General features: G+C 47.6%; 1 protein-coding gene, 1 long non-coding RNA gene and 1 pseudogene across 11 annotated transcripts in view; 2 read left to right on the top strand and 1 right to left on the bottom strand.

Annotated features, from left to right (window-relative positions):
- Nucleotides 1–17,704, top strand: part of LOC311530633 (C-type lectin domain family 2 member D-like) — an 839,985-nt pseudogene that overhangs the window by 393,171 nt on the left and 429,110 nt on the right. The window lies entirely within an intron of this gene.
- Nucleotides 681–17,202, top strand: LOC311530612 (zinc finger protein 92 homolog). Of its 6 annotated transcripts, none has more exons than XM_084647435.1 (7): nucleotides 687–998; nucleotides 1,452–1,603; nucleotides 2,904–3,012; nucleotides 5,362–5,488; nucleotides 9,543–9,656; nucleotides 10,033–16,039; nucleotides 17,085–17,202. In XM_084647435.1, the coding sequence occupies exons 3-6, from the start codon at nucleotides 2,968–2,970 to the stop codon at nucleotides 10,677–10,679; spliced, it is 933 nt and encodes a 310-aa protein (XP_084503561.1). In that variant the 5' UTR covers nucleotides 687–998; nucleotides 1,452–1,603; nucleotides 2,904–2,967; the 3' UTR covers nucleotides 10,680–16,039; nucleotides 17,085–17,202. The 6 variants fall into 6 exon arrangements, with proteins under 6 accessions (XP_084503562.1, XP_084503561.1, XP_084503560.1 ...); XM_084647434.1 differs by having other exon boundaries at nucleotides 2,798–3,012; XM_084647433.1 differs by lacking the exon at nucleotides 1,452–1,603 and having other exon boundaries at nucleotides 688–998; nucleotides 10,033–15,166; nucleotides 15,839–16,039.
- LOC311530658 overlaps nucleotides 5,534–17,704 on the bottom strand; it is a 32,990-nt gene continuing 20,819 nt past the window's right edge. For 2 of the 4 annotated variants that reach the window (XR_014714042.1, XR_014714045.1), the window contains 3 exons: nucleotides 8,275–8,510; nucleotides 7,888–7,925; nucleotides 5,534–5,892 (listed from right to left, as the gene is read on the bottom strand). This is a non-coding gene — a long non-coding RNA (uncharacterized lncRNA). The remainder of the gene's footprint in view (nucleotides 5,893–7,887; nucleotides 7,926–8,274; nucleotides 8,511–17,704) is intronic. The other 2 variants (XR_014714043.1, XR_014714044.1) reach the window with 2 other exon arrangements.

Genomic DNA, 17,704 nt, shown 5'->3' with positions numbered 1-17,704 from the left:
TAACAAGTTTCAGAGTAACAGCCGTGTTAGTCTGTATTCGCAAAAAGAAAAGGAGGACTTGTGGCACCTTAGAGACTAACCAATTTATTTGAGCATGAGCTTTCGTGAGCATCCAATGAAGCGATCTGTAGCTCACGAAAGCTCATGCTCAAATAAATTGGTTAGTCTCTAAGGTGCCACAAGTCCTCCTTTTCTTTTTGTAAATTTAACAACCGGTTCTAGCGAACTGGTGCGAAAGGGCTCCAGCTCACCACTGGACGTGGCCCCAGGAAGCCCAAATCCCATTTGTCACCAGCCCAATGTAGGAGTGTCCACCGAAGGGGATTCACTGATATAAACTAAATTGATTTGAAAACAGATTAAGGAGAGGGCTGCATGGGAAGTGAAGGAGGGAATCAGCATTCACACAGGGGTTTAATGTGCTTTACCTTCACAACTTTAGTTAATCTGGCCTGATTTCCCATGCAGATGACCCCTCAATTAAAACCAGTGCAATTTCTGGGGGTAGACCAGCCCTGGGACGGGCTATCTCTAGCATCAGGGGTAGCCCTGTTAGTCTGTATCCACAAAAACAACAAGGAGTCTGGTGGTACCTTAAAGACTCACAGATTTATTTGGGCATAAGCTTTCGTGGGTAAAAACATCTGAAGAAGTGGGGTTTTTACCCACGAAAGCTTATGCCCAAATAAAGTCTTTAAGGTGCCACCGGACTCCTTGTTATCTCTAGTTTATTCATTTCACTGGTTGCTACCGCAAGAGGGCTCTGCTTATTGCTGCATATGGGTGCAGGCAGGGAAACATCCCTGTCTTGTTTGCTGGCTGGTGAACTTCCTGGGTCAGACGCTGCTGCTCAGCCTCCATTGTAAGCCGGGGGGGAGCCCGGCCTGAGCCGTTGGTGCTCCCCAGCGCGCTCTATACAAGCCCAGCCCGGGTGGGGACTTTCTGCGGGGGCTGGAACCAGCCCCGGGCTCTGCCGCCACCAGCCCCTGAGCCTGCAGGTGAGGGAAGAGACCCGGGGAAAGGGCTGGGGTCGGGCAGGAAAGTGACTCTGCACAAACGGCTCAGGGAGGCTCAGATCTTGGAGCCCCTGGGAATCTGCCCCCTTGTTACTGCCTGGAGGGCTGGGAGCTGAGTTAACAGCAATTGAGCTGCTGCCTTCAGCTGTGGCCCCACTTCAGGGGTAATAATGGGGGGGGGGGTATGAACAGGGCCCTAAATGTCTCTATTTTTTTTCTCTATTGGGGGTAGAATTGTCAGGAAGGAAAGGGGTAAAAAATAGGGGTGGAAAAGTGTGTGAAATCTGATTGCATCATCTCTGCACAGGGAGGGAGGAAACAGAGAGGGACGAGTACTGGATTTATTCTTTACTGAGGGGTCCCTTCGAACTCCATGGTGATGGGGAAAGTCTCCCCCTTATTAAAATTCTGAGTGGAATGTGTTTGATCCATCAGATGTGCCGGATCTTAAGCCACTTGGTGCCTTTGTGTGACTGTTTCCACGTGACCCCCTTTCTCGTGAATATCGTGACACCCCCTGAAAAGACCCACATGGATCTGTGGGAAGGATTGGGGACCTTTGCGTTTTTGTAATCTACTTGGCTCTAGTGAGTGGCTCCTGAACATTCAGGTTTTGGGGGGATATTTGTGTTTGTTTCTCCAATACACTCATATCTTCTTAGCTTAAAAAAATCTTTTGCTGAGGGAGGGGGAAAGGTTTGGGATTTAGGCAGAACCTGTGTCATCTGGCCAGGTCAGGACATCTCTTAGACTCATGGTGATGGCCCAGGGGTGTAATGGTGGATCCCAGGAGACACGATGGTGTAGCTTGCTCTTTCCTCTTCTTTCACACAGCCATTGTTGTGCTTGCACTTCTCCCCAACAAAGCCTTTTCTTTTACGGACCCCCAAAGGGAATGATGGCTAGACTAGCCCATCCTCTCGCTATTTTATCCACTGGGTGGGCCTGGTTTTCAACACACCAATTTTGGTTCATTTATTTCTGGTCTCTCACTTTTCTTGTTTACCAGGCATGATCTTAACACAGTCCTTGAGTAATATCAGGAGGCCGTTTTGTTTGGACTAATGCAGTCCGTCTGTCTGTCTCCCCTTTGCACCTTTTCCCATTAATATTTGTTATTGGTTACTGTCATGGTTCATTAACTTTCACTCATTTTTTACAGGTAAGGTCACAATTAGGGTAAATTTGTAGGCTCAATTATCACAACTTCTCTTTGGTTCCCAGGGATGCTTTCACCCCATGCAGTCCCAAAAACTCTGTGTAAGCATCCTCTGTGGGTGTTGCTTCCCCCCCCCCCCAGGAATGTCTGTGAAGTAGGAAGGTGGTGACTTTCTATCCTGTGAGGGGGTTTAGAAATTTTAAGAATCCTCTAGGTCCTCCATCCACCTAGCATTCCTTTGCTTTAATCACAACTCCTCAAATGTTGTTATAAAATCTCTTCAGGATTTGGTTCACATCTGCTCACTGTCTTGAAACTGCAGGGATTTCTGGGTTTGGAGGAAACATAACTTCCGCTGAGCAGCAGAGAAAGGAAAAGCCAGTTCCTGCCTCTGCCTGGTCTTCAGGCTGCCGGGGGAATGTCCTGCCCTGGGGACAGTGTTGGGGGATCCCCCAAAACGGCTCCTTTGATTCTGCTCTTTTCTAGAGTTTGCTTCAGAGATTTTTTTTTTTTTTTTGTGTGTGTGTAACTGGGAGGGTTTGCAAATGTCCTGGTGGGTTTAGTCCTGTGGGAGGGGCCAGGTCTGCCCTGTAGTGAAGTGACCCTTTTCCCAACATTGCAGAGTCCAGAGTGTGTGTCTGCAGGGAAAGAGCCTGGGAGGAATTGGGGTGTGAAATGGACTAACACCCCTTCTGGAACCTGCCCCATCACCCTTCTCACCCTGACAGGCTGCAGAATCACGTCCACGTTCGCTGCAGATCGTCCCCTTCTGCTGGGAGACAGGGCAGGGAAATGGCTTCCGCACAGCTGGTGCAGGATGCAGCACTGCTCACTGAGGTAGGGGATTTCCAGGGAGCTGCTGAAGGGTTTGCCCTGGAGAGGGGAGGGCAGGGCAGGAAATACACAGAGGGAGGGAGTAGGAGGTGGGGACAGGGTGTGAAAAACCTGCTGGCACTTCATAAAACGGAGGGGGAACTTCTATTCTGCCCATCTGTGGAACAGGAAACAAGTCACTTGACCTGGCACTGAAAAATGTATCTGACTCCTACTAGTCACAGCCCTGAGGTGACTAGCCAGCAGGATGATGAGGGGGAGCACCAATGAGACCAGAGAAGAGATCCCACCTCCCCACATTAAGCCACTGAGGTTGCTGGAATTCTTACTGGGATGCTGTCCATGGACTGTACTTAGGGGCTCCATCTCCTGTCTGTGTGTCTATCTAGTTGCCATGTGATAAGGTCTGAAGCAGTCTGTGTGGGGAACTCTGTTACCCTACTCCCCACGAGGTTCCAGTTGCCCCCGCCCTCAATTAATAACTCCCCTGAAGCCTCTGCTACTGCTGAGTTTCACAGTGGGCAGTAGCAGGAGAGAGAGAGCTTCTGGTCAGTTTCACAAATGCCCACAGAGCTCTGCTGGTCAATTCCAGGCTGCTCTTCAGAGATGGCTGCCTCTTGGCAGACTGGGGAAGGCAGCCTTAGGGAGAAGTCTGAATCATTTTTTATCCTCCGGACTGGTTGGGAAGAGCATTCATTTTTTTTAAGCTCTTGGAGTGCTGCAAAAATTTGTGCCGCTGCCCAGGGAAAAATTCCTGGTTCTCTGAAACCTTTCTCTGTGCTAGAAGATCAGCTGCACTGGGAGAGCAATATTGGAAGCTCCAGTTCCACACAGTGTGGGCTTGAATGGGCTTTAACAAGATTTTTAATTACACTAAATATATTGATAAATGCAAGGTAGTGCACATTGGAAAACATAATCCCAACTATACATATAAAATGATGGGGTCTAAATTAGCTCTTACCACTCAAGAAAGAGATCTTGGAGTCACTGTGGATAGTTCTCTGAAAATATCCACTCAATCTGCAGTGGCAGTCAAAAAAAAGCGAACAGAATGTTGGGAATCATTAAGAAAGGGGTAGATAATAAGTCAGAAAATATCATATTGCCTCTATATAAATCCATGGTAGGCCCACATCTTGAATACTGTGTGCAGATATGGTTGCCCCATCTCAAAAAAGATTAATTGGAGTTGGAAAAGGTTCAGAAAAGGGCAACAATTATAAGGAGAGATTAATAAGACTGGGACTTTTAAGCTTGGAAAAGAGATGACTAAGGGGGGATATGATAGAAGTCTCTAAAATCATGACTGGTGTGGAGAAAGTAAATAAGGAAGTGTTATTTACGCCTCATAACACAAAAACTAGGGGTCACCAAATGAAATTAATAGGCAGCAGGTTTAAAACAAATAAAAGAAAGTATTTTTTTCATACCACGCACAGTCAGTCTGTGGAACTCTTTGCCAGAGGATGTTGTGAAGGCCAAGACTATAACAGGGTTAAAAAAAGAACTAGATAAGTTCATGGAGGATAGGACTATCAATGTCTATTAGCCAGGATGGGCAGGGGTGCAAAACCATGCTTTCAAGTGTCCCTAGCCTCTGTTTGCCAGAAGGTGGGAATGGGCGACAAGGGATGGATCACTGGATGATTACCTGTTCTGTTCATTCCCTCTGGGGCACCTGGCATTGGCCACTGTTGGAAGACAGGATACTGGGCTAGATGGACCTTTGGTCTGACCCAATATGGCCCTTCTTACGTTCTTAAGCTACTTTCAGATCCACCTTTCGCTAGTATGCGTGTGGGTTTGGTAAACCACAGCGCGGACTTCTACCACTTGAGCTAAAGAAGTAATGCCGTTTGCTGGGGCAGTAATAGTCTGCTATCTTCTCATGGGTCAGCCACTAAGTAGTGGCAGTAGTAGACTATTACCTTCTTGCAGACCAGCCACTAGAAGGGTGTATCTCATGTATTGAACAGAATAGCAGGAACAAACAGAAATTCATGTGTCGCTGGTGAGTTTCTTAGCTGCTCCCAGGCTCTGTAGAACGACTCTGAAACGGATGAGGTTTTGTTCTGTTGCTACCGGGGAAGTTCTGAGCAGCACAGAGGGGCCAAAACTGCCTGTCTATTGGGAGGAAATGCGGCAGCATCCAGGCCCCATTTGAAATCCTCCTCTGAGCCAGACAGGCCAGGAACTTCTTGTCCTTTGTGATGGAGAGCTTTAATTCTACAGAAATGCCCCTTGCTTGCCAGGGAAAGTGTCCTGCTCTCTGGAGCCCTGCCTGTGACTGAGTTGGGGTTGTTGCTGAGACAGTAAGTTTTAAATAGGGGATTGTTGTTGTTGATATAGATGCCGGTGACCTTTGAGGATGTGGCTGTGTATTTCACTGAGGAGGAATGGGCTCTGCTGGACTCCAGTCAGCGAGCCTTCTATGCGGATGTCATGCAGGAGAACTATGAGAACGTGACCTTGCTGGGTAAGGATTCCCGTCCCCTCAGGTGTCAGAAGCTTGGGGGTTGAGGGGGTCTCTCTGAAGCACCCAGGCTGGCTTCTGCTCAGGCGTCTTCTCTAGTTCCTTAGGTGTCAGTGCGATCAGCCCCAGAACCCATGTGAGGGGGAGTGTCCCGTACACACCCTTCTGTGAGTTAATGGGGATTGAAGATTGAAAAGCCTCCTTGGGTCTCATCCTGTCCCTCCACCTTGGAGAAAGGCAGGGTTGTATCGATTTCAGCGTCCAGGCCTAAGTTCTAAATGTCTGGAGGGATGGGGCTTCCGCCCCTGCTGAGACTGTTTTCCCCCTCCCACTGCATCATCTTGCCACAGGATTTCTCCAGGTTCTTCCTTTCTCATCAATTCTTCATGCTCCCCATCTCAATTTCTCTGGTTGGAGACAAATTTCTTTAAAGCAGTTCAGCCTCTAGACCATTTGTGGTATCAATTTCCTCCCCCACTAGGGCATCTTTCCCCCAGTAACTTGACACAAAATCCCTCCTAGGTCCCTTTAATCCTTTTGGCAGTGTGGACAGGTTGAGTCCCAAACTGACCTCAGCAGAGTCTGAGCCCAGCATCTGAGCTCACCTATCCCACCTTTCCTGGGTTTGGCTTTATTTTTAACACAGAAACCTTAGCCTGAGCTTTCCCGCAGAGTTTGGCCACTCCCAGTGCTTCCCTCCAGGACCCCCTGCCCCACAGTTCTCTCTCCCCAGAGGCCACTCCCACTTCCCTTATATCCAGGAGGGAGCTAACAAGCTGCTCCAGCCCTAGTGAGTGAGCAGGGTTCAGCCAATGGCTCCATGCAGGGTCCCAACACCTGCTCCCATGCTGCACATGCCAGAAGCACCTCCCCCATCACAGGCTGTGGGAACTCATTCTTTCTTTCCTGCAGCCCTGTCTGACCTTGAATAGCCTTGTTTGCTTTCCTCCAGTTTTCCTGCATGGGTTTACTTAACCTCTGGATCTTTCAGCCAGCCCCTCCTAAGGGACTCTCCTTTTCCGCCTAGGCTTTAAATTTTATAGGGCAGGGGCAGTGGTTTTAGCCTGTACAGTGCTTGTGGCAAAGGGGCCTTCCTCTCTGACCTGGGGCTCCGGAACGTTACCACAATACAACATCACAAATAACTTGGCACAGTGTTAGTTCAGGTTGTTTCCATCAGTTAACTAAATGATTAGGCAATACAAAGTTAGGGATCAAAAAGTTGCAAAGTCAAATGCTCTGATGTTAGGAAATGCATGGGCAATGTTCATTCGGGCCACTTAATGCAGGCCCGTTGTGCATGTGCATTATGGTACAGCCTTTAACATGCAAAAGTGAAAAGATTTGAAAGTGACTTGCCCAGCAACACACAAACTTTGTGGCAGGAGCAGGGATAGAACTCCACATCTTCAGGTGGCATTTGACTACCCTAATCACAAAACCATCCATTCTCTTCTGCCATCCCCTGCCTCATTCACGTCAAATCTTCTAGCTTCTGCAGTAAATGAGGCAGACAACACTCCTTCCCTACAAAACCTGAGATTCATTCCCAGAGCAGAACTGGCCTGTGCATCAAATGAACCAGGGGGCCTGGGTAAATAAGTTAGTCTTTAGTTACGTGATCCTATATTATCATATTGCACATGTACAAGGGGGGCAAATTAAGGTTGCATGGGCATTGCTCATTCTTGGCACTTCCTGACTTGAGTGCTTGACTTCACAACTTTTTTGATTCTTTTAATCCTTAATTTTTGTATTTCCTAAATTGTTATGCTTTAATTTATTGATGTGAGCAACCTTCACTAATGTTAAGAAAATTAAAAAAATACATAGACTTAGTTTAAGATTTTCTTTCTATTTTTTTAAAGTGTAGGCTTGGAAGGATGAGATTTTTACCAGTAAATGCTGGCAAATGTTGTTTTCCCTGTGCACACAAACTGACCAAAAAAAAAAAAAAAAATCAATAGGAGATAGGCAAAGTAAGAAAAAGGCTGCTTGCAAACCCTGAAAGTCTCGTATTTTGACACACCGTTTGTTTTAGCAGGTATACAGCTTTAACTTTTTGAATCTCTGTATTTACTGTCATTATTTGTCTGTTGCCCACACAATTTCTGGCAACTGTGGAAATTTAAATTGATAAAAATTGAAAAATATATGCTTAAAAATAAACAGTGATATTATCCTCTGAAATTATTTAAAAAAAAAAATCAAATTCGGCCAAGCCTACTTATGTGCAATTTAAATTATAATGAATGTACACATTTATTGCCTTCAAGGTATTGGCATTACCTTTGTGGAGCTCCATGTTTCATCACTCAGTGCCATGTGGAGCAATATATTGAAAGTAACTAAATTAAACCATACTCCGTATTTTGTTTTACTGCAACTTCTAAATGACTTACCTCAAAACAAAAACAGAAAACTGAGTAGGAACCCCTCTCTGTAAGAAAGTAGGAAATTAAGAGGTAACTATTCAGAAAGCCATAGCCCCCAGTTGGTAAGAAGCATGTAAGCTAGTGGTTTTCAACCTGCGGCCCAGTCAGCACACAGCTGTAGACCATGTGCCATCCTCAGGGCTATACAGGTGTGTGTGTGTGTGTGTATGTATATATATATAGTGTGGATGTGGCCCACGTAACTCATAGAGAGCCACAGAGGTTGAGAACCATTGATGTGAACAATGTACATGGGGGAAAAAAGCTGTAATTTTTGTATCTTACTTTCATGTAACTCTCTTGTTGAGGAGAGTAACAAACAATTACCCTTTGGAAAGAAACAGTGTAACTTACCCCAAGTGTCATGGCGGGAACTCATCCAGAGCCAGTGTGCTTTCATTACAGCTCCTCCTGGGACCCTTCTTTGTAATGAAGTTATGGTCATCAGAGGTAACACAGTTTGCCACGACAGCTGCTCTCATGACAACCAGGACCCTAGTGACTTGGGCAGCAAATGTGCACTGGGGGGAGGAACGGGCTTTTCTGGTGTTCCAGTTTTCCCAAATGTCATTCACTTCACCCCACTCCACCTCCAACATGAAAATACAAAATACACAGTGGAGATGGTTCCATACATTAATTGTTCAAACTCCCTATGGCATGCTTACAATAAAGATGCGACACTGAGGTACAGACCCTGTCAAACAGAAAATTCTGATGCAACCTTAACTACGGTCTTGCTGCTGCAAGACCTTAATATTTAGAAGCTGTCATCGGGGAGCAGACTAATGCCCCAGCTTTCTCCAGAACTGCCTCCCACTGCCCCTGCACTCACTGGAGATCTGAATTCCATGAATGTGCTTTTTCTGACATCTAATCCCCCTGAACGGCTGCATTCCGCTCCCTTCTCTTCCTTACTGTGCTGAATCCCACTAGCTCATGTGCCTTGGTCCTGACTTCCCTAGGACTTTCTCACTATCTCTGAGCCTATCTCTGTCAGTCAAAAGTGGCTACAGGCTGCCTTCCCCTGTGGCTGGAATCTCCTCTTTCCGAGACATAAAGCTGCCTTCTCGGCATTTTGTGAACCTCTTTTGATGCATGTCTGGCTTGAAGACTTGATCCGAGCAGAGATGTCCAGGGACCTGCCTCCCTAAGAGAGACTGCTCTCCCTGGGATATAGAGCCAGGACTGCAGGCAGTGGGGTGCCTAAACTGGAGCTCCTTTGGTACAAGAGAGAGCTGCTGGCAGAGTATTCTCTGTTGGAACCCTCCACCTTTGGAACTCTCTCCCCCACCTCCCCCCATTAGTTTGCAATACCCTGCAAGGCCCATGATTTGTCCACAGCCCATAAGGAGTCACGCAGGTTATAGTGGAGGGAAACTCTGGAAGGGATTCTGTCCTGGTTGGTAGATTATTAAATAGGAACCCCCTCTTTCTGAGATTTGGCTGTATTTGCTCAAAGCAGAGATTGTTAATGGAGGAGGTGTCCAGTGGGTGGGTCCACTGGGTGTCCTGTGGCTTGGAAGGACCATCAGAAGGATTTTACTGTTTTGAATGGGCTAGAATGTACATTTGAATCTTTGTTACCCACAATGATAATTCGCCTATCTTCCCTGGAGCAGGATTTCTGATTTCCAAACCTGACATGATCTCACAGCTGGAACAAGGGGAAGAGCCTTGGGTCCCAGATCTCCAGGACTCTGAGGAAAGCAGGATCCTAAAAGGTGCCCGCATAGGTGAGGATTTGCTTAAACTGACCTATAAAGCATCCATCTGGCAAGAAAAAGCTGGGACTCCAACAGAGGCCAGGAGCTTCCCCAGTTTTCCCTTATCTCACCCAGGTCAAGGCTGTGCCCAGCAGGTGTTGTCTGCCATGAGGATACATATCGCATGGCTTCCCACCCATCCTGACACCTGGCAGTTGCTCACTTTCAGCTGAATGTTCTGATGGGATGCGAATGCAGAATTGGTCCCATTTTTCCATCTTATCAGGGGATGGGTTTAGTGAGATTTGCACCATAATATTTCAATTTCCCAGCAGCTATTTAGGCTTGTTTCACCCTTTCCTTGGCATTGGAAATGACTCCTGTCTGGATTCTCTCCCTGTTCCAGCAGGTGACTGGATGGTGAGTGAGAATGAGGAGGAGAATTCCCTGCAGAAAGCTCATAAACAAGTGGAGTTGCATGGAATGCTACTGGGAGGATCCACAGTGGATGCTCCTGCACAGGGAGAAGCTGGTGGGAGTCAGCTTGGATCAAAGGGGAAGAAGGAAAACCATGCAGGGAAGGGACAGAGCAAATCCACTCCCCATGAGGGTGGTTCCAGAGACGTTCACAAAACCACAGTCCAGCAGACCGGAGAGACACCGAAAATATGCCAGTACTGCGGGAAAATCTTCAGCTGCAACTCACACCTCACTAGACACCAGAGAACCCACACGGGGGAGAGACCCTATGAATGCCCTGTCTGTGGGAAAAGCTTCGGTCAGAGCTCGCACCTGATTGTACATGAGAGGATCCACACGGGCCAGAGACCCTTCAAGTGCGATGAATGTGAGAAAAGCTTCAATAGCAGCACGCGCCTCGTTGGACATCAGAGACGCCATAGGAAGAAGAAACTCTCTAAATTCCCTCTGTTGGCTAGAGCAAATACCGTATTTCCCAATTCCTTGAGTATCCAGCTACCTCTTTCTGGGGTCAGGGGGCAGTTGCAGGTGCCTCTGGTCTGCTCAGTGAATCTCTGGCTCTGCCTCCAGTAGCAAACCCCAGGCTGTGGAGAAGCCCCGATCAGTTTTTCCTCATTGCTGCACTGCCAGCCAGGTGCGGGTAGAGGAAAGAAGAACCCAGCTCCCCTAGCAACTCCTCTCCCTGGACTCAAATCCCTTTCTACTAACCAATTCCTTGAACTAAGCCACCTTTCTCACACCAGAGACCTGTCTCTACACCCTCTACTGGGTCTTAGGCTGCCCCCTCTCCCTTATTGGAGCTATTTCTGGTGGGGTGGGGTGGGTGTCCCAGAGGCCCTTCCCTTGCAGACTTTGGGAGGAAACCAGGGAGATCAAATGCTGGGGATTTAAGGTCAGAAGGGACCATCATGATCACTTAGTCTGACCTCCTGAATATTGCAGGCCACAGAACCACCCCTCTAACAGTCCCCTAACCTCTGGCTGAGTTACTGCAGTCCTCAAATCATTCTTCAATCCTTCAAGTTACAGAGAATCCACCATTTACATGAGTTTAAATCTGCAAGTGACCCATGCCCCATGCTGCAGAGGAAGGCAAAGCCCTTGCAGGGTCTCTGCCAATCTGATCCCAGGGGGAAATTCCTTTCTGACTCTAAATAGGGCAGTCAGTTTGACCCTGAGCATGTGGGCAAGACCCACCAGCCAGACACCTGGGGAAGAATTCTCTGAAATAAGTCCGTCCTCCCCATCTAGTGTCCTATCACCGGCTGTTGGAGATGTTTGCTGCTAGCAGTCACAGATCAGTGATGCACCATTGTAGGCATCCCCTCCATAAACTTATCAAGCTCAGTCTTGAAGCCAGTAAGGTTTTTGCCCCCACTTGGAAGGCTGTTTGAGAACTTCACTCCTCTGGTGGTTAGAAGCCTTCATCTAATTTCAAGCCTAAATTTGTTGATGGCCAGTTTATATCTATTTGTTCTTCTGTCCACATTGGTGCTTAACTTAAATAACTCCTCTCCCTCCCTGGTGTTTAGCCCTCTGATGTATTTATAGAAAGCAATCATATCTCCCCTCAGCCTTCATTGGGTTAGGCTAAACAAGCCATGCTCTCTGAATCTCTTCTTATAAGGTAGGTTTTCCATTCCTCAGATCATCCAATCTGCCCTTGTCTGCACCTGGTCCAGTTTGAATTCATCTTTCTTGAACATGGGAAACCAGAATAGCACACAGAATTCCAGATGAAGTCTCGCCAGTGTCTTGTATAAGGGTACAAACACTTCCCTGTCTCTACTGGAAATACCTCACGTGGGGCATCCTAGGACTGCATTAGCCTTTTCCATGTCACATTGATGGGTCATAGTCATTCTGTGATCAACCAATACACCCAGGTCATTCTCCTCCGCTATCACTTCCAAGTGATAAGAGGGATGAAGTGTAGAGGAAACAATGTTTTTGAGCAAAAGGAAGATAGTAGGTGGGCAGAGGGATTTGAATCGGCCAATGATAAGGGGCTGAGACTGGAAAACACTCTACGCTAGTTGGTTATAGCTCTTTATTGCAGAGAGAAACTGTGGGCAGCATGAAGAGCACAAGGGAAGGTACTTTGTGCCAGGCAGCACAGGGACTGCAGTTCGTCTGCAGTGATCGGACAACCCCTGAAGCTGTCAAATAGACTCTTCTCTCCGAATTCAGAGTTGCAGCCCTGACCAGTTTGCTGTTTCTGATGTTCAGTTGAGACCACATCAGAGCACAATGAACTAAAAGGGTAACTTATGAATAACCTGGGGCTCTACCTAACTGGGAATCTTCTAGAGAAATTGGAGATCAACTTTAAAGTCCTTCTCTGGGTGTACTTTGGATTTGCAACAAATGAAATCTGCAGAGGGTGGGAGGGGAGGACTTTGGCTTAGGTATTTCCTCTGAAATAAATATAAGTTATTTCAATAAGAACAATTATTCTGATTCCTCTGAATATCTATTTTCAGAATGGCTGTTGGTCATACTCCCTGCCGGTCAGAACTTCTCATTGTCCTCTTGGAGGACTACAGCTTTTGCTGACTAGGCTGCAGAGAAGCTGTGGCTGTGAGAACATGCTGGGGATGGGATGTGGTAAATGAGGTTATTGTTTCTTTGCTGTACGGAGCCTCTTTCAGGTGAACCCTTTGTTCCCTCTCCCAGAACAGTCCTGAGATCACGTTTCGTCATGCCTCTTGGGGTGCATAAAATTTGCGTATTTAGAAACTGTTTGCCATCTATTTCCCCCCCTCCCCCCCATTCCTCCTCTCCACTTGTATACTCTGCTGCTCTCATTACAGTGACACCCAGCTCCTCTTCTCCTCTCACGTGCTGGCTTTTCTTTCATCGTGCCTATGCTTCCCCCACCTCTCAGACCACCCCAACCTCTCCCCCCCTCCACACACACACACACTTCTGGGCCTAAAATACTTCTCCACACCTTTGCCACTTCCTACCTTGACTGCTGCAGCCTCTTCTCACTGTCTTCCCTTCCCCTAACCTCAAATTCCAGTTCTTGGTCCTGTTTGTACCCCAGTTTTCACATCCTACTGCTCTTTGTTCCCTTGTGACAGTGTTGCGGCAAGACTAAGCAGGGCAGAGACCCCGAGGTACTCACTGCAGGCCCCCAGCCCTTGAGTGCCTCCTGCCAGTTCCACTCCAGTGCTGTATGGTCTACACTTGGGAACTGCAAAGGCAGCTGCCTACTTACTGTGTGTGAAGGGACTGGCCAGGGATTTTGCAGGGGGCCAATGGGGCATATCCTTGAGGATCCTTGCAGGGTGTATGTGACATTCAGTCAGTCAGGCCCTAGCTGAGGAAACCACTTCTCAGCCTGGATGGGAGACAAATAACTTCATTCTCAGGCTGCCAGGGGGTGACTGGGAGGCAGGACTCCTAGGTTCTATTCCCAGCTGTTCCACTGTCCCTCTAACTTAATCTCAAGGGGAAAGAGCTCTACCCTTTCCCCCCCAGCCACATCTCTCATCCCACACCTCTCCAGCTCTGGATCTACACTAGTCTTGGGCACGCCCAGAAACATGATGAGAAAATCTCCCCATGCAGGACCTTCCTGCCTGCCAGCCAGGCTGACAGCTCCTTAATGGGAACCTTGAGAACCCAGCTGTCCTGGGATTGTGGTGGGAGGGGATGGATATAAGGAGCTTCCTGGAGGTGGGAGTCCAATGGGATGGGGGTTGTCTGGAGAATCCTGACAATAAAAGGGACATGAGAACCTAGCCAAAGAAAGGCTGCTGGGAGCCCTGCATCATATTTCTCTCTGGCTTAGTTTACACACAGCTAAATTGCTACAGATTACAAAGGGGGTTGCACTAATATAAACTAAGGGCTTGTTCATGGGTGAAACAGTGGGGAATAGTTACTCTGTAATAGCTCTCTGTGTTGACAATTTCATTGTTAACCACATGGGGAGTTAATCATAGAATAGTAGGGTTGGAAGATACCTCAAGAGGTCATCTAGTCCAACCCCCTGCTCGAAGCAGGACAAACACCAACTAAATCATCCCAGCCAGGGCTTTGTCAAGCCAGGCCTTAAAAACCTCTAAGGACGGAGATTCCACCACCTCCCTAGGTAACCCATTCCAGTGCTTCACCACCCTCCTAGTGAAATAGTGTTTCTTAATATCCATCCTAGACCTCCCCCACTGCAACTTGAGACCATTGCTTGTGAAATAGCAATCATCCATTAAATTCACACCCAGGCTTACTTTGCAATAGAAACTGGAATGATTAAAACAAAACTATATGACACAAAACAAATGAATTAAAAACTGGCTAACGGACAGGTTTCAGAATTGTAAATGGGAAACCATCAGTGAGCAGGTGTGTGTATAGGGGGACCCTGAAGGGATCAGCTCTTGGCCCTACCTACTTCACATTTTCATCAGCAAGCTGGAAGAAAACCAAAAAGTATCACCCATAAAGTTTGCAGATTGCAAAGGGTGGGAGGGAATCACGAAGAGGACAGGTTGCTGACAGAGAGTAGTCTGAGTCACTTGGTGAGCTGGGCACAAGCAAACAATTTATGGTTTAATATGGCCAAATGCAGAGTTATGAATCTAGAACCAAAAACTGTAGGCCACACTTGCAGGATGGGGCGCTGTCTCGTGGAAAGCAGGAACTCTGAAAAAAGACTTGTGGGACTGGTGGACAAACAGCTAAACCTGTGTTCCCAGGGCAATGCTGTGGGCAAAAGAGCTAATGTGATCATTGGATGCATAAATGGGAATATCCAGGAAGAATAGGGAGGTTATGTTACCTCTATATTTGGCTGTGGCATGACCATTGCTGCACACTATTGTGTTCAGACAATGATTAGAGGACTGGAAAACAAACTACAGGTACAGAGTGAGCTCGTGGGGTCGATTTTACTTTGCAAAGGGAAGGTTAAGGGGTGTCTTGCTTATAGTCTATAGGTACCTACGTGGACAACAGAAATGTGATACAGGAGGGCTCTTCATTCTGGCGAACAAAGGCATAAGCAAGTTCTAATGTCTGGAAGTTGAAGCCAAATGCAGACAAGAAATAAGGTGCAATTGTTTAACACTAAGGATTATTAACCAGTGGAAAAAGTTACTAATTTTTAAATCAAGATTGGATATTTTTGGGAACCATATGAACTAGTTCAAGCAGGAATTAATTCAAGGAAGTTCTATGGCTTGTGTTATAGAGGAGGTGGGAATAGGTAATCACAATTGTCCCTCCTGGCCATGTAATGGATGAATCTATGCAAAGCTTCCCCATAGAGACAAGCCCTGGCCTAAACCTATTTGGAAATCAATGTAGAACTTGTCTGCACAAGAAGTAAATATAGCATCCTTCTCTGTGAATGACCATAGTCATAAAGGGGTTTAATGTGCTTTAAATTCACACCTGTAGCTAACTGGCGTTAATTTCCCCTCTAGACAAGCCCTGAGAGTTAAGTCAGTGCGATTTCTGCGTGTAGACCAGTTCTGTGCCTGTCTCTGTCTTGTTTAGGGCTGCCCTTTTGGTTGGACTATTCCAGGAGGTTTAATCACATGACATAATCTTTACTGAATGATGACTCTTCAGGTCCTGAGGGGAGACTCTAGGGCAATGCTGGAGGCTTGACACCTCTCGCTCTGGTTCGTTTTGTTCGTTGCTACCACCAGAGGGCCCACGGTTAAAAGAGGGGAAGCTGGACTCAATTTCTTGCTTTCTGTCTCTGCTGAACTTCCTAGGTCAGTTGTTGCTGCTGCTTCCTTCCCTTGTTGTGACTGTGAGCCGGGGCTGAGCAACTGCTGCAAAGGGCTCTGTGCGAGGAGAGCCCTGCATTAACGCCGCTCTGGGCCCAGCCGGGCGGACTTTCTGCGGGGGCTGGAACCAGCCCCTGGGGCAGCCCCGGCCTCCGCCGACACCAGCCCCGGAGCCGGAGCCTGCAGGTGAGGGGAGAGACCCGGGGAAAGGGCTGGGGCCGGGCAGGAAAGTGACTGCGCAAACAGCCCAGGGAGGCTCAGATCTAGCAGCCCCTGGGAAGCTGCTGGGTGAGAGAAATACCAGGGAGAGGGGGAGCCTTGGGGGTTCTGTATTTTAATAATCTAGCCCCTTAGACAAGCCAGGAGGGGCCACTTCTCTCTGCAGGGGTGGGTAAATCTCCCCAGGATCCCAGTGCAGAGAGGGATAGGTTCGCTGAGTCAAACGTGTCAGGCCTAAAGTGACTTGGCCTGGGTGTGTTCGTATGAACATTTCCACACCAATCCCCTTCCCTGTAACGAATGGGTTAGATCCCTGGGAAGGCTCAGGGCCCCCGAAACCACCCCCCCCCCTCCACCGCATTTGTCATCTGCGCAAAGTGACTCTCACGGCTCTAGATGTCTGTGGGACAAGAGGCTCCTGGAGAAATATTTGTGCAGCCAAGGCGGGGGTGAGAGAGAGAGAGAGACAAGCTTTCGGGATCACCAGAAGCTCTTCTTCAGGGTTGGGAATGAACTCAGAGCATCACAGCTAAATACAAGGTGGAAGGGATTGTTTCATGTAAGTAGTTAACACCTATACAGATATACACAGAACTACGTACAGAACAGCCTACTCTATCTAGGGTGACCTGAGCTCCCAATTTTATAGGGACAGTCCCAATATTTGGGGCCTTGTCTTATATAGACGCCTATTACCCCTTCCTTCTCGTGGGAAGCAGGGACTCTGAAAAAAGACTTGTGGGACTGGTGGATAATCAGCTGAACCTGAGCTCCCAGGGCAAAGCTGTGGCCAAAAGGGCTGATGTGATCCTTGGATGCACAAACGGGAATATCCAGGAAGAATAGGGAAGTTATGTTACCTCTGTATTTGGCTGTGGCACGACCATTGCTGCACACTATTGTGTTCAGACAATGATTAAAGGACTGGAAAACAAGCTGTACAGGGACAGAGTGAGCTTCTGGGGTTGATTTTGCTTTGCAAAGAGAAGTTTAAGGGGTGTCTTACTCATAGTCTATAGGTACCTACGTGGACAACAGAAATGTGATACAGGAGGGCTCTTCATTCTGGCGAACAAAGGCATAAACAAGTTCTGTCTGGAAGTTGAAGCCAAATGCAGACAAGAAATAAGGTGCAATGGTTTAACACTGAGGATTATTAACCAGTGGAAAAAATTACTAATTTTTAAATCAAGATTGGATATTTTTGGAAACCATAGGATGCAATTTCTGTAAGATTTCCCTTTCATCCTTCAAAAGCTGCCTCCCCATCTGTCCCTTGCCTTCGTCCAGGCTGGCAGTTTCGCAAGGCTAAAAAACCAGAAATTGTTGCAAGAACTCACAGGCCAGAATTCACGCCTTCCTTGGCATGGTGTTTTGAAAGAGAAGCAAAAACCATGGGCATAATGGCATCGTTTCCAGCTGGGTGTAAAATCTGAGCTCTGTGGGGGGGGCGTGATGGGAAGGGGCAGCAGGAGCAATAAATGGAGAGGGAGACTCCCAGCTCCCAAACCTGCCCAGCTCCATTCACTGCAGCACCCCGGGCAGACTGACTTTCCTGGGGACAAGGAGAGAGGAAAAAGCAGTTCTTGCCTCTGCCTGCGCCCCCTGCCTGCTGAGGGAACACGGTGCCCT

The sequence above is a fragment of the Lepidochelys olivacea genome (assembly GCF_965140295.1).
Source record: "Lepidochelys olivacea isolate rLepOli2 genome assembly, chromosome: 14".
NCBI classification, from domain to species: domain Eukaryota; kingdom Metazoa; phylum Chordata; order Testudines; family Cheloniidae; genus Lepidochelys; species Lepidochelys olivacea.
The sequence above is the reverse complement of the archived record's forward strand: the minus strand, read 5'-3'. Positions and strand labels throughout refer to the sequence as shown.

Coding starts and splice junctions, on each gene's coding strand:
- LOC311530612 (XM_084647432.1), top strand. CDS start 2,968: ATGGCTTCCGCACAGCTGGTGCAGGATGCAGCACTGCTCACTGAG. Junction 3,013..5,361: donor ATGCAGCACTGCTCACTGAG/GTAGGGGATTTC, acceptor TTGTTGATATAG/ATGCCGGTGACCTTTGAGGA. Junction 5,489..9,542: donor TGAGAACGTGACCTTGCTGG/GTAAGGATTCCC, acceptor TCCCTGGAGCAG/GATTTCTGATTTCCAAACCT.